The sequence below is a fragment of the Rana temporaria genome, chromosome 2 (assembly GCF_905171775.1).
Source record: "Rana temporaria chromosome 2, aRanTem1.1, whole genome shotgun sequence".
Taxonomy (NCBI): domain Eukaryota; kingdom Metazoa; phylum Chordata; class Amphibia; order Anura; family Ranidae; genus Rana; species Rana temporaria.
In genome coordinates this window covers 57228278-57243855 of record NC_053490.1, presented here as the reverse complement: position 1 = coordinate 57243855, position 15578 = coordinate 57228278, and the positions used below count along the sequence as shown (strand labels likewise).

At 43.7% G+C, this 15578-nt stretch overlaps 1 protein-coding gene across 1 annotated transcript in view; it reads right to left on the bottom strand.

Annotated features, from left to right (window-relative positions):
* The window catches only part of DYNC2H1 (dynein cytoplasmic 2 heavy chain 1), a 613609-nt gene that overhangs the window by 570042 nt on the left and 27989 nt on the right, over nucleotides 1-15578 (bottom strand). The window contains exons 8-10 of the mRNA XM_040339316.1: nucleotides 12998-13132; nucleotides 12800-12913; nucleotides 9421-9532 (exon numbers count right to left, since the gene is read on the bottom strand). Of these exons, the coding sequence (XP_040195250.1) occupies nucleotides 9421-9532; nucleotides 12800-12913; nucleotides 12998-13132 (361 nt within the window). The remainder of the gene's footprint in view (nucleotides 1-9420; nucleotides 9533-12799; nucleotides 12914-12997; nucleotides 13133-15578) is intronic.

Genomic DNA, 15578 nt, shown 5'->3' with positions numbered 1-15578 from the left:
CAGACTGCTTTGAAAATATGCCCCCGTAGCCTGGCCCTACATTATACAATTTTCGGGGTACAATTTTCCGTTAGATTTACCAAAATCATATAATATGAGGCAAAACCTGAACACTTTCAGGTTGTATGCAATGAGACAGGTCCTTGCACTACATAGTTGAAGATAAATTTAAAGGAAACTGAATAAGAAATTGTATAATGTATGACCAGCCTTGGTCGATATTTAAAAAAAAGAAACTTTGACATATCTGTAATTTCCATATTGAAGTACAGTACAGGACACGAGAATAAACTCATACACCACAGGTATATGCCACTACCCTCAGGTGACTGGACACTGGAAAAAGCTTCACTGGTTCTGCCCCCTAGTAGTGTGCCCATATAACCTCACCTACTCCATGTGGCTTCAGTTTTGATAGCAAGCAATAAAGAGATCACAGAGAAGAAAGCAAAGGTATGTGTGTCCTTTACTGTACTCAAGATACAACATTTACAGGTAGGTCAAAATTCCTATTCTCTATTTCATACAGTTCAGGACACAGGAATCGATTCATAAACCATGGGACAACCCCATGTAATAATCAAGGGGTGGGCAACAATACAGCAATAGGGTCAAATGACTCAAACAACCTGATAACAGAAGAAGCACCTTCCAGCTGGAGAAAGTGACAGAGGAGGTTGAAACAGCCACCTGACAAACAAATGATTTGGGAAAAATGTAAAAACCAAAAATCAAGCGGTGGCTCCACTTAAAAGGAAGAATATACAGCTAGGTGCTGTATAGGCCTCAGAACCCAACCTCATCGACAGGAGAAACTTGTTCCCTGATGACGGAAGCCTTAAGAAAAAGAGCAAAGTGACCACCCAGCTGGGTGAAAGTGGAGGGAGGACCTCGCTGCAAGGAAATAAAGAGCAGAGGGGCAGGTTTCTAAGTAATACGTAGCCCATAGCTGTAAACAGCCGTCCAGCTGTTGTAGAACTACACATCCCATGAGGCATTGTAACACACTGACATTCACAGACATGACTAGGCATGATGGGAATTGTAGTTCCTGAACAACTGGAGGGCCGTAGTTTGAAGACCCATGCCCTAGGGGAATGAAAACTATGTGTTGTGCCACTGTATGTGCAAAGGTGATTAAGAAGAGCACCAGGGATGCATGGAGACAACCGATTTTCAGGCTACCCAGTCCACAGTTAGCAGAAGGAAAGGAAGCCAATGCAAAGCTATAGCTGTCAGTGGCAACAGAAAGGAGGATCATTTTCATAAGAAACACATGGAAGGGGTGCTCTGCTTGGCGGGAGATCCTGCAGGAAACCCAGCAGGTGACATGAAAAACCATCTTCAGCAAGGAGTGCATAGGAAGTGCAAAAGGCAAGGAGACAGGGAGAGGATTTAAAAATTCAAACAAAACTTACAGGGTACCAAGTGGCATGTTGTAAGCATTACCAGGCAATAGGATGTATAGGATTGGACACATGCACAAACCCCAGAATGAGGTTCCAGCCCACTAGGTGAAATCGCCTTACACGACAATACTGAGCAGGGGAAAAATGACCTGTGTGGCCAAAGAATAAGGGCGGCATACAACTAAGGTTGAGATGCACCAAGCAGGGAATATGATGGGGATTGGTGGATATCAGGAAATCACTGGGAAAGGATGTAGAACATCTTTAAACTGGAGATAAGAGTTGAGCAAAGCAGGCAAGTGCCAAATCTCTTATAGTTTTAGGAGTAGAGGAAGGGGGCAGGAGAGATGTCAGTGTTAGACCTTGCTCCGGAACAAAGCAACTACTATTAACTTGAGGGATACGTGAAGTTTCCTCAGGGCCTGTGGCAGACTCCCTTCTGTCTTTCCTGTGTGCTTCTGCTCATCCCAAGTGCCTGTAATCCTCTATTGCCAAGTGAGGGTCTTTTCCTGCGCGTTACCCACAGAGTGGATGTGGATTTAGGGTGTTCAGAATGTCTTGTGTTAGGAAATCCCAGTAACCCAGGAGCTAAGAGCCAACCAAGTTTCAATGGCTGTGCCTCTGATGAGTGATGAATCCATCAGCTTGCTTTGCTGGCAGAAAATAGCAGAGAGACGTGCGCAGCTAGGAGTCCTAGGCCCCCGTGCACATGGACGTCTTCATTAATTGATGTTTATACTCGGGATCTTGACAGAAAGATCTATGAGTAAAAATGTGCGAGTGCATAAGTGCCAGTGGTGCATTTAGGTTTTGTGCTGCCCTAGGCCTGACTAAACTTGTGCACCCCCTAATTTCAATATGACCCGCCCCTTCCTGTCAAGGCCACACCCATTTCTGTTCAAGACCAGCCCTGAAATCTTCGAGTAGGGAGACTATTTCTTAGGGCCTGGGGGGGCAATGGATTCCCTTAATTTGATTTTATCTCACTTCCTCTTTGACTATAAAAAAGGCCTAGTTAGACTTACCGGTGACGGTATTTCTAAGAGCCTTTCAGGACAACCTTGGAGAGCGCAGCTCCGCCTCTTCTGTAGGAAACACCCACAGGCTTTAAATCCCTCCTCTTCCACCATGGCTTCAGTTATTGTGTGGCCTCCGGCACTGGAAAACAAAGCACAGAGAACCACAACACCATGATAGATACATACTTTACTTTTTTATACACATTTAGGGAGGGAAATAGCGGTTGTCCTGAAAGGCTCTTAGAAATACCGTCACCGGTAAGTCTAACTAGGCCTTTCTCAAATCGCCTTTCAGGACAACCTTGGAGAGGATAACCAAGTAACTTACCCTAGGGTGGGACTACTGCCTGCAGTACCTTCCTGCCGAAGGCTTGATCTGCGGCCGACAGTAAGTCCAACCTGTAGTGCCGAATAAAAGTTGAGAAACTGGACCAAGTAGCAGCCTTACAGATCTGATCAGGCGTAGCACCGGCCCTTTCGGCCCAGGAAACTGCGGTTGACCTTGTAGAGTGTGCAGCGATCCCAGAAGGAGGAACTTCTCCTTTTGCTTGATAGGCTTCAGAAATTGCTTGTCTAAGCCATCTACCGAGCGTACTCTTAGAAGCTTTTTCCCCTTTACGGGAACCAGAGAATACCACAAAAAGAGCGTTTGATTTCCTGAACTCCTTGGTGACGGAAAGGAACTGTAACAGACATCTCCTTACATCCAGTGTATGGAAAGCTTCTTCTCCTGCATTAGCCGGAACTGAGGAAAATGTTGGTAGAATTATTTCTTGCGACCGATGGAAAGTTGAGGCCACTTTCGGTAGGAAGGCTGGATCCGTTTGAAGGACCACTCGGTCTGGCAAAACTCTAAGGAAGGGTTCCTTAATTGCTAGAGCTTGTAGCTCACTGATTCTCCTTGCTGATGTAATGGCAACTAAAAAAATTGTTTTAAGAACTAAATTTTTTAACGATGCACTCTGTAAAGGTTCAAACGGAGCTCCCGTGAGACCTTGCAAAACAATAGATAAGTCCCAACAAGGGAAAACTTTGAGGGCTATCGGCCTATTTCGAGCCAGAGCCCTAAAAAATCTAGAAATTAAAGTTTCTTTGGACAAAGATCTTTCAAGATAAACTGAGAGAGCCGCTACCTGTGTTTTCAGGGTGCTGGCGGCTAGACCTTTCTCCATTCCTTCATGGAGAAATTCCAGAACTGAAATAGTACTCTTGATTTCGAAATTTTTGGAAGAACACCAGGAGTTAAATTTCTTCCATACCTTGAGGTAGATGGACCTAGTTACCTCTTTTCTACTTGATAGTAGAGTTTTAACTACTTTATCAGAAAGTCCTTTAGATTTTAGAAGGTCTTCTTCAGAAACCAAGCACTTAGATGTAGCCTGCTTGCTTCCGGATGGCACACAGAGCCCTGTGTCAATAGATCCTTTCTGTATGGTAATCTCCAGGGAGGTTTTGAGGCCAGGTTCAAAAGTGTTGCAAACCAAGGCCTTTTTGGCCAAAAAGGAGCAATCAGGAGCAAGTTGGTGTTTTCCTCCCTGAATTTCCTTAGGACCAGAGGGATTAGTGGAAAAGGGGGAAAGGCGTAACACAGCCGGTAATTCCATGGGTGTGCTAAGGCGTCTATCCCCACTGCCTGATCCATTCTGTGAATCGAAAAGAATTCCTGGACCTTCGCATTTTGTTGACTTGAAAACAGGTCCACTTGGGGATGACCCCATTCCTCCGATATCATATCGAACACCTCCTGGTTCAGACTCCATTCTGCTTCCACCACTCTTTTTCTGCTTAGCAGATCTGCTAGGAGATTTTGTGATCCCTTCAGGTGGACTGCCGATAGGGAGGCCACATTTATTTCCGCCCATGACAGAAGTTGATTGGCTAAGTCCATGAGCCCTTTGCTCCTGGTTCCCCCTTGCTTTAGCACATAGATCACTGCTGTCGTATTGTCTGACAGAATCTGTACATGATGTCCTTTGACCTCCTGTTGAAAAGCTATCAGACCCAAATGAATGGCTTTCAATTCTCGCCAATTTGACGATTTTCTTGCCTCTATTTTTGACCACGTGCCTTGAGCGGTTTGACCCTCCAGGTGGGCTCCCCAACCCCAGGAGCTTGCGTCGGTTGTTAGACGCTTGTCCAGGGGAAAAAACCATGGGAGACCCTTCGTTAGATTGGAAGGGTCCCTCCACCACCATAGTGCTCGTTTCACTTTCGCAGATAGTCTGAAACGTTTCTCGAACGGCACCTGGTGTGACCAGACCTGCAAGATGTTTTTCTGAAGTGGTCTGGAGTGTAGTCTTGCCCACTGGACTGCTGGAATTGTAGCTGTAAGAAGGCCCAGAACTGACATAACTGTTCTGACTGGTACTGAAAGGTTCGTCTGGATCTGACCCACTGCTGAAAAGATTTTGTCTATCTTTTCCTGAGGCAGGAACACTTTTTGCACTACTGAGTTTAGGGTGTAGCCCAGAAACCTCATCTCCCGAGAGGGATCTAGATGCGATTTTTCTAAATTCAAAATCCAACCTAGATTTTTGAGATGAGTCTGTGACGTTTGGAGGTTCGTCACAAGCTGATCCCTGGAATCTGCGAAAAATAATAGGTCGTCCAGGTATGGTACGACCGAGATCCCTCTCAGTTTTAGAGGCTCCAGGGCTTCCGCCATAATCTTTGTGAAAACTCTGGGGGAAGATGACAGGCCGAATGGTAGGGCCCTGAATTGGAGATGCCATACTGATGTTCCCAGATTGATGGCCAGGCGAAGGAATTTTTGGGAAGCTGGTGCTATTGGCACATGTAAATAGGCATCCCTTAGGTCCAGGGATGCCATGAAGCAGCCTGGAGACAACAATTTTGTGATGGAGTAAATTGTGTCCATACGGAAGTGTTTGTACCGTATTGATCTGTTCAGGATCTTTAGATTCAGAATCAACCGGTATTTGCCTGAAGGTTTTTTTACAAGAAAAATATGGGAATAAAACCCCCGACCCTCCTGCTGTTTCGGGACCTGGATAATGACTTCTTGTTGAATCAGATCCTGTAAAAGGTTCATCATGGCTGAAGCCTTTTCTTGGTCTCTTGGAAGGGCTGTAATGTAAAACCTGCTTGGCGGACACTCCGAGAATTCCAGTTTGTAACCTTGTGAAATGATGTTCTTTACGAAAGGGCTTGTGGATATTTGACTCCACTGAGGGAGAAAGGATGACAGTCTTCCCCCTACTGGAGTAGTTTTGTCATTTGTCTTTAGGGGTTTGATCTGGAGGAGATCTGAAGAGAACCCCACCTCTTCCCCTACCCTTTTGAGGGATCCAACGTTTTTTGTTGACATCTTCTCTATTTTTGTAGGGTTGTTGAACAGCACGAAAATTCTTTTTAAACGCCTGTTTCTTCTTGGCTGGGAAAGCCTTCTTTTTATCGGCCGTTCTATCTAAGACTGTTTCCAGGTCTGGCCCAAAAAGAAAATCCCCTGAAAAAGGGATGCCACAAAGTTTAATCTTTGAGGCTGTATCCCCTGACCACGTTTTTAGCCAGACTGCACGCCTAGCTGAATTGACAAGTGCCGAGGATCTGGCTGCCATTTTAATTGATTCGGCTGATGCATCAGCCATGTACTTAATTGCATTAAGGATTAGAGGAAAGGAGTCTAAAAGGTCTTTCCTATGGGTGCCTGCTTCAATGTGGCCCTTCAGTTTCTCTACCCAGCATTCTAGGTTTCTTGCTACCACCGTGGAAGCCATGGCTGGTTTTAGGCTGGCGGATGCGGAGTCCCAAGCTTTTTTAAGGAGAGCATCTGCTCTTTTGTCCATCGCATCTTTTAAGACCCCCATGTCTTCAAAGGCCAGATCTGTCCTTCTAGAAACCTGTGAAAAGGCAGCATCCACTCTGGGTTTCTTATTCCAAACCTCGGTTTCTTTATTTTCAAAGGGAAATCTTCTCTTAAGAGATTTAGGTAGGAAGGGACCTTTTTCCGGGTCCTTCCATTCTTTCTTAACTGTGTCCGATAACACTTTATGAACAGGAAAGACTCTATGTTTGGAGTCATCCATACCATGGTACATCTTATCATGGACTGATAGTTGTACTCTTTCCTCCTGAATATCAAGGGTAGTGTAGATTGCACCTAAAAGTTCATCCACATCTTCCAGGGATAATTTATATTTAGAGGTTCTGCTTGTATCCTCTTCTTCCTCTTCCTCAGAGTCTATAAGTGAGGGAAGAGTACTTGTCCCTTCATCCCCAGAGTCCACCACTACTGGTCTGGAGGTGGAAGCTCTTGGGCTTGCTGGTGGTTGCTGGGGCTCAGTATGGACCGAACTCTGTACTAGCATGGATTTAACTGAACTAAGTGAGTCCGAGAGTTCCCTGACTTCTTTAATACATGATCTACACATGGCTTTCTGCCAAGAGTCTCTCAAAGGGTTTTTACAGGAAGGACATTTCCTTTGGCTTGGTGGATTTGCTGGTTTAGTTTTACTAGCAGTTTTCTCCTGAAACGAGAAAATTAAACTGATTTAAATCAAAGCTCTATTAGCTTAAGCAAGGGAAAAACACCACCGTGCCAATACCACCACCAGAGTAAAAAATGTCCCCTTTAAGAAGAAAGAAAAAACATAGCAACCACCAGAGATTCTGCTAGATGGCCCAGCACAAGCTTCCATCAGAGCAGAGCAGGCTCCCATAAGGAGGAAACAACAAAACACAACAGTAGTAAGCCCATAAGGATAAGAATAAAGGCACCATTGTACCCCTCTTACCTGGGCCTGACCGGTGCTGATGGCGCCTGCATCCGCCATCGCTGTAACTCTTTCCTCCATTGCAGAGAGACAGCTGTAGAGGAAAACGCTGGGTTTTTGAGTTTCCCGGGCTCCGCGTCATCAATAGGAGCCGGAAACGGAAGCGCCGGTCAGAGAACCCGCCCTCTAGTCCCTGCGTTCCAGGCGCCAGGAGCCACGAGCGCCACGCCTCCACAGGAAACGCCGCGTCGCCGGCGTGACGTCACCCGCCAGACCGGGACCCGGAACCAACATGCAGGACATGTTTCTTTGCAAAGAAACGGTACCTGCCCGACCACCGGGGCCAAGACCTGCGGACTCCGGGCACCAGACGCAGCATCCCCTATGGATCCTAAAGCTCCCGTGAGCAGGCGAGACCAGAGGACTCCGGAGCATCCCCCCTTAAAGGTACAGTGGGGGAGCTGGGATGGTTTAGTCACAACCTCACCAAGAAGGCAAAACAATGAGGGAAAAGCCTGTCTCCAGCCTTGGAGAGAACGCAGCTCCCTGGCTCCAACCTGATGCTTCCACCATGGCGGAGGAAACACAATAACTGAAGCCATGGTGGAAGAGGAGGGATTTAAAGCCTGTGGGTGTTTCCTACAGAAGAGGCGGAGCTGCGCTCTCCAAGGTTGTCCTGAAAGGCGATTTGAGAAAAAAGTGTTGCCTATAGTTCTACTTCAAGCACAAATTTCTGATCATTTTATGGAGAGGACTAAGAAGATATAACCATGCCAATGGTGCAGCAGACAACATATAGCACAGTGAGGAAGGTTTGTGGTCCAGACTGATAGGACAGTCAAAATTGGAAGCAGCTTGCGTAACATTAACAGTGTGGCAGAAGCCGGCGGGGACTCTTTCCGTGCTGCCCCCCTGCAAAGTTACATAGTTACATAGTTAGTCAGGTTGAAAAAAGACACAAGTCCATCCAGTTCAACCACAAAAAATAAAAAAAAACAAAATAAAAAACACAGTACAATCCTATACACCCAACTCCATACCCACAGTTGATCCAGAGGAAGGCAAAAAAAAAAACAGCAGAGCATGATCCAATTTGCTACAGCAGGGGAAAAAATTCCTTCCTGATCCCCCGAGAGGCAATCGGATTTACCCTGGATCAACTTTACCTACAAATCTTAGTACTCAGTTATATTCTGTACATTTAGGAAAGAATCCAGGCCTTTCTTAAAGCAATCTACTGAGCTGGCCAGAACCACCTCTGGAGGGAGTCTGTTCCACATTTTCACAGCTCTTACTGTGAAAAAACCTTTCCGTATTTGGAGGTGAAATCTCTTTTCCTCCAGACGTAAAGAGTGCCCCCTTGTCCTCAGTGTTGACCGTAAAGTGAATAACTCAACACCAAGTTCACTGTATGGACCTCTTATATATTTGTACATGTTGATCATATCCCCCCTTATTCTCCTCTTCTCAAGAGTGAATAAATTTAGTTCTTCTAATCTTTCCTCATAGCTGAGCTCCTAGGCCTGGGCCTTGTTAGCCTAGGCCAGGATACAGCGTTGATAAGTGCAAGTAAAGATGTATAAATGCATGTAAATGTGTGTATGCATACACACAGGTAAAATCCTCTTCTAGCTCCCAAAGTGTTCTGTTTTGCATACAGTATTTTATATTTTTCAAATCAATATAATCTTGTTGCATTTTCTCCAGCACTGCAATATCTCTGAGCTCCCCGCTAAGATCTACATCTTGGCGGCTCCCAGATATAAATCTCCAGCCATTTTCATTGGCCAGGCCGAGATGGCATTACTCCTGTGCATGTGTGGGATTTCAGTCATCTTGGCATTGCCAAAAATGTACACTAAGCTGCATGTGCATTCAGTGTTCATAGATGTTTCAGCCAAAGGAGGTAAAATAAATCTGGTAAAAAAAAAAAAGTAAGAAATTCACCAAAAGGAAAACAAACAAAAAAACTGGAGCATTACAGAAGGAGTGGGGTTATATGGGTACACTAAAGGGTGGACCCAGCAAAGCTTTTGCTAGTGTCCAATCACCTGAAGGTACCAGCATATGGTCCATGAATAGATAGATTCCTGTGTTTGTCCTGTACAATAAGAATAAAATGCGTTATTACTTTAATACATCATAGATGCACCACATATAAAATGTGCTGGTTTTAGTTATCATTGTGGCACATTGAAAAAACAAAAACAAAAACAAAAAAAACACACCATTCCTGAATGACTAAAAATACTTCATTACCTTTGATATAATCCAAGAGTCTTGCCAGCAGAGTTTCCCTTTCTGTAATGAGCTGTTTCCCAATATTTGGTCTCTTAACCATGTCTTTATGTTTCTGAAAAGCTTGCAGGAGCTTAAAAGGAAAAAAAAAAATACAGAATAAAAAAAAAAAAAATCTTACAACAGGGAAGATAATTTTTACATGTGATCTAGGGAAGTACTCTTTGCAAACTCCACCTTCACCTATATATCAAAAGAAGAATACATGAACAAATTCAACACCATGCAGCTACCACATCTAGCTGAAAGCATCCTGCAAGATAGGCAACACACTCACCTCTTCGGCAGCCTCCCCTCAGATCCAGCATTGGAGCCTCCATCAGTCTCTTCAGCATTTAAAACCTCCAGTAGTTTTGGATGCCTATGACCCCCCAATGTCACTAAAGGACTCAACTAGGACAATGGGGTCGGAGAATGCAACCACACCTTGCAGGGGCAAGTACAGGCATCCCACATTTCTGAAAGTGTCAAATGCTGAAGACTGGTGGAGGCTCCAGTGCTAAAAGGGGACTTTTTTCTTTTTTTTAAGAACAGGATATGGTTGATTAAAACTTTATTTTTATTTACATTTGAAAACGCAGGGAAGGGTTAGAAACACAGATCTGTTTTCATTTTGGTGTTTGTGACACCTTTGTGAAGGTTTTGTCACTTTGACACCTTTCTGAATATATAACGTGTTGCTCTTCAGAGAGGCTTCTGGTGATCCATGAGATTCCAGGATGTGCTGACAGTACCAGGGGTTAGCTGAAGCCTCTGTACATTAGTACTATACATCGGACTTTTAGCATCCGTGGCTACAGTATAAAGGTAAACATATCGATATCATTCTACAGTGACTAGAATAGGTATGCTCGGCCCTAATAAAAAAAATGTGCAATGGTGTATTGATACAGTAAACCTTAACAAAGAACTTCTTATTTTCTGGGGTTTCTTAAAATATACCATTGAAAAGTGTTTGTTGTAAGAGTTAGACCCTACACACGATTAGATTTTATTCAGATTTACCAAAACCAAATATGAGGTCAAACCTTAAAGCGGAGTTCCACCCTAAAGTGGAACTTCCGCTCATGTTTCCTCCCCCCCTCCGGTGCCACAATTGGCACCTTTCGGGGGGGACAGGGGACAGGATACCTATCCACTTCCGGGAGTCTGGCCTGCGGCCCGTGACTTCACCCCTCCTCCTCCCCTGGGCCAATAGGAGAGAGGAGCGGGGCCTCACGCATGCGCAGTAGGGTTCCTGGCGTCAAGCCAAAAGGCTACACTGACATGTTCCCTTACCCTCAATGGCGGCGGCAACATCCGACAGCTGATGGAAACATCAGCTGCAGTGCCGACATCGAGGGACTCCAGGACAGGTAGGTGTCCCATTATTAAAAGCCAGCAGCTGCAGTATGTGTAGCTGCTGGCTTTTAATTTTTTTTGGGCCGGAACACCGCTTTAAGGTCCGGTTCACACTAGTGCGATGCGAGAACCCTGTGAATCCAGTGCGGGTTCCCACTACAAGTGTCAATGTAAAGTTAACAACAACCCCAGATTGGTCAGCAGATCACAGGCGAACACCCATGTGATCAGATTCCAGTGCAGACCAAAAAAAGGGTCCTGCACCATTTTGGTGCGAATGTGATGCAATTTCAGCCATACAGTTTGTATGGCTGAAATCACATCGCACAGACATCGCATGTGATCTGAACAGCAATGCGTTGCGAATCACATGCAATGTCTGGCATCGCACTAGTGTGAACCGGGCCTATATGACGGCACTATAAAGGGGAAGTTCCATGTGAACGGCGCCACCCTTTAGGCTGTTTTTGCTGATTTCGTGTTAGTAAAAGACGATTCGCTCTTTTCAGTCTGTTACAGCGTGATGAATGTGCTTTACAAACGCTAGTTTTACCAGAACAAGTGCTCCCGTCCCATAACTTGCTTCTAAACATGTGTGGGTTTTTCACGTCGTTAAAGCCCACACAAGACCATTTTTTAAAACCCGAAAAACGACAACGTTTAAAACGTCGTTAGAAAATAGAGCATGTTCGGAAAAAAAATTGCCCGTTTTTCAGAATCCAAAAAATGCTTTGAAGCCCACACACAATCATTTTAAATGACATTTTTAAAAAACTTAGTTTTTTTACAACCCAAAAAATGATCGTGTGTACGCGGCATGAGAGTTTCAATTTGCATGCAATCAGGCAGGCCCCGTTTTGGTAAATCTAAAGATAAAAATCGGCAGAAAATCTAATAGTAATATGGGGCTTAAGGCTGGATTCACACCTAGGCATTTTTTGTGCATTTTGCATTTTTCATTTTTTCCAACTTCATCATTAAAAATGACGTTGCCCACACACCATCGTTTTTGAAAAATGATGAACAAATCGCGGTGATGTACAACACGTACGACGGCACTCTGAAGGGGACGTTCTATTCGCCTTTGGGCTGCTTTTAGCCGATTGCGTGTTAGTAAAAGACGGTTTGCGCTTTTCTGTCGGTTACAGCGTGATGAATGTGCTTACTCCATTATAAATGGTAGTTTTACCAGAACGAGCGCTCCCGTCTCATAACTCGCTTCTGGGCATGCGCGGGTTTAAAACGTTGTTTTAGCCCACACACGATCATTTTTTACAACTCGAAAAACTACATTTTAAAAAACGACATTAAAAAATGCAGCAAGTTCGGAAAAAAAATGTGTCGTTTTTCAGAAGCCGAAAAACAATGTGAAGCCCACGCACAATGATTTTAAATTACGTTTTTAAAAATGTGTTGAAAATGAGAGTCATTGTCTTGTCTCTGCCATATACCAAACTGCTCCCACTTTCAAGTCAGCATGGAGCCAATGAAAGAATATTTAATGGACGCGTAAATAAAGAACAGAACGTTTTTATTTCTTTTGAAAACATACCAGGTTCGCACCAGTACTGTGCAGTTTTAACAATGACATTGCATTTATATGACCGACATGTCACCATGTCCCCATCCTTCTCATGTCTTCCAAGCTGTCTGGGATACTAGGAGATCTCACCTTGCTCCTAGCCCAGCAGTGACAGGCCAAGAACCTGTTAAACCAAGCTATCAGTTGCACCCAAATAGATTTTATATAAAAATAAAAAAATAAAAAAAAATAAACACACACACAGACACGAGTAGGCAAGGTGAAAAGCAGAGCTCTCAGTCAGCCAAGACCACCCTGGGTCTCAGACAGCAACGAAGACCTGGCAATGGGTCGAATCCAGCACCATTCAACTAAAACGCATAAATATATTTTCACATAAAAAGCTCTTGAAAGGATAAACGTTTTTTTCCTTACCAGTTGCTTTTTATATCATTATTTTCAGCCACATGTACCAACCTGTTGTGGACTGTCCTGAATCTCAGAAAAGTAGGACTTCAGTTTGCTGGCTATTTTCTCCTCTGCAGGTTCAATTATTCTCTCATACTGTGAAACTGCAGCTCTCCAGAGAGGCTGGAAGAAGAATGTGAAATACCATCATCAGAACCACGTTTAGCATCACAAAGACAGCAGATCATAAACTCAGCTTTGTACTACCTCTGTGTATGGGTTGTAATGCACTGGGTTCAATCCAGAAAAAGGTTCAAACACTTTCCCATATCGCTGAGTACGATCTTCACCGGTGGGCAGGAGATAGGCCAACTTTTCATGCATGATTCTTATAGTGAACACCTATAAGGAGCAATAGTTATTCTTTGTTTATTAAATATAAAGTTCATTATAGAATTGTACCGTTTATGGAAGTAGTGAAATCACTCCATTGCCACATCCCTATACACCAATTAGAAAACAAAAACAAACCCCTAGGATCAGACTTTAAAGGCAAATTGGACCACAAAAAAAACATTTTATTATACATATACAAACATAAAAATAGATATTTTCATATAAATGGACATGATTAAAAACATGTATTCACATCTTGTACAAAATACTGCCTACCATGGCCAATTGTACTCCAATACATTTTATTGCTTAGTATCGGATAAGGGAGTGCCTGTGCGTCAACGCGTTTCGCTTCCTCAGGACACACAGACGGATGACACAGGCTCACTTGCCTGGATGTGAGCATGCACACACAAAAAACTCCCTGGGCGAGCACCAGGCATTGGCACAAGGCAATCAGTCTGACTCCCACGTGGTCAGGTATATACAAAAAGTTGCTAATGTAAAAAACTTATATTTTAGGATTCCCATAAGTTCAAATGGCCAAGCATAGAGAAGGATAGATGACTGCACAAAACAAGATGTATCCGTTTGGATAAATGATAAGCGGTAATCGGTGGAACCACTGCTAAGTTGAACCAAGTAGGCACAGAGTATAAGCCCATTAATAATACATTCCTGAGTGCAGCGTCAAACACAAAAAGAATAAAAGTAAGGCACTCTTTCCAAACCCTAAAAAACCGGTATGTGCAGCCCTGGGGGTAACCCAGATGCGAATACATGTTTTTAATCATGTCCATTTATGTGGAAAGATCCATTTTTATGTTTTCTATATATAATAAAATATCGTTTTTTTAATACTTTGTTGTGGTCCAATTTGCCTTTAAAGTCCGATCCTAGGGGTTGGTTTTCTAAGATTTGTACTGTTGTATAAGCTGTACCTGGAGGGTTACAATATATGTAAATCCAGTCTCTAAAATCTCATGTTAAATCATTTCAACAAAGAATTTTAATATTCTAAAATCTGCAGCTTTTATTTAAAGAATACCCAATGATTCTGCCATAGAGATCCTTCTGCCAACACGTCCTGTTAAAGGGCAACAACAACCAACAACTATTCCTTTCTCTCCAAGGTTGTCTGTGTTGTCACCCTATCACATGCTCTCCCTAAGTCTATAAGCAGCTGTGAGAATTCATATTGTACAGGCATGGACCACTGTTGCCATAGGAAACTCCCTCTGAGAAATGTCATGTAGCAGTTGCCTAGAGTGCATGCATGAAGACAGACTTACAAGGGGCTGCAGGGGGATCAGCAGGGTTGTGCCGATATCCAACAAAGAATGGAAAAAAAGGTGAAAAACAAATTACTACTAAATTACTGAGGGCTCAGTCGAAGTCGGAAGTGACGAAACGCGCCAGCGCGTGGCTACAGACAGACGCTACACGGAAGTCTACAGTGCGTTCCACCGCGCTCCACCAACCGCCAACCACAGCGAGGGAACGAGACCAGCTCATCCGCAGCACTCGCGCGGCCCCTGTGGGCAGGAGGATACCGGTGAAACCACTTTATTTATGTGCATTTACTCTTTTAACACTGTACGGGCATTAACTAGGGGGATTATTCCACACCTTGCAGGGGGATACTGTTCAGGCACACTGCACTATGAATTCTGTGTTTCTTTGCTTTTCATGTACCCCCTCCTGAGCTGGTTTAACCCGTGCAGTACCTGGATCATTTGATGGTTTGTAAGCAAATCATTTATAGATTTGCAGTGGTAAGCTTATACCCTCCTATTTGGGTGACTTATCCACATTTCATGGTGCATTTATAAATAAATTTTTGTTTGGTATTAGGTGCATATATACCATTTAGAGATCACCTACCTCACCATCACTCATTCAGGACATTCATTTTTGAGCAGGGTTTGCCTGTTCATAGCGCTGTTTTTATCACTCTGAACCAGTGTTTCTCAACTCCAGTCCTCAAGGCGCCCCAACAGGTCATGTTTTCAGGATTTCCCTCAGATGAAACCGCTGTGGTAATTACTAAGGCAGTGAAACTGATCAAATCACCTGTGCAAAATAATGGAAAGCCTGAAAACATGACCTGTTGGGGCGCCTTGAGGACTGGAGTTGAGAAACACTGCTCTGAACAACCGTTCACGTTTATTTGATAATTTTTAGTATTTACTTTATAGATGGTTCTCCATTTATTTTAAATAGCTGCTTTTTAGAACACCACTCACTTATTGGTATTGTTTCTACACCTATAGATAGTTTGTCACCACCTCACTATCACTTTGGTTGAGGGGTCAATTCGCTACCTGGCGCCGGAAGTGCAGCAGTAGGCCTTTTCACTGCACCTTCTTTTCTATATATATATATAATAAAAATTAAAAGCAATTTGTCTTTAATATGCTGTGTGCTTTAACAAACACTGGGTAAAACTGCA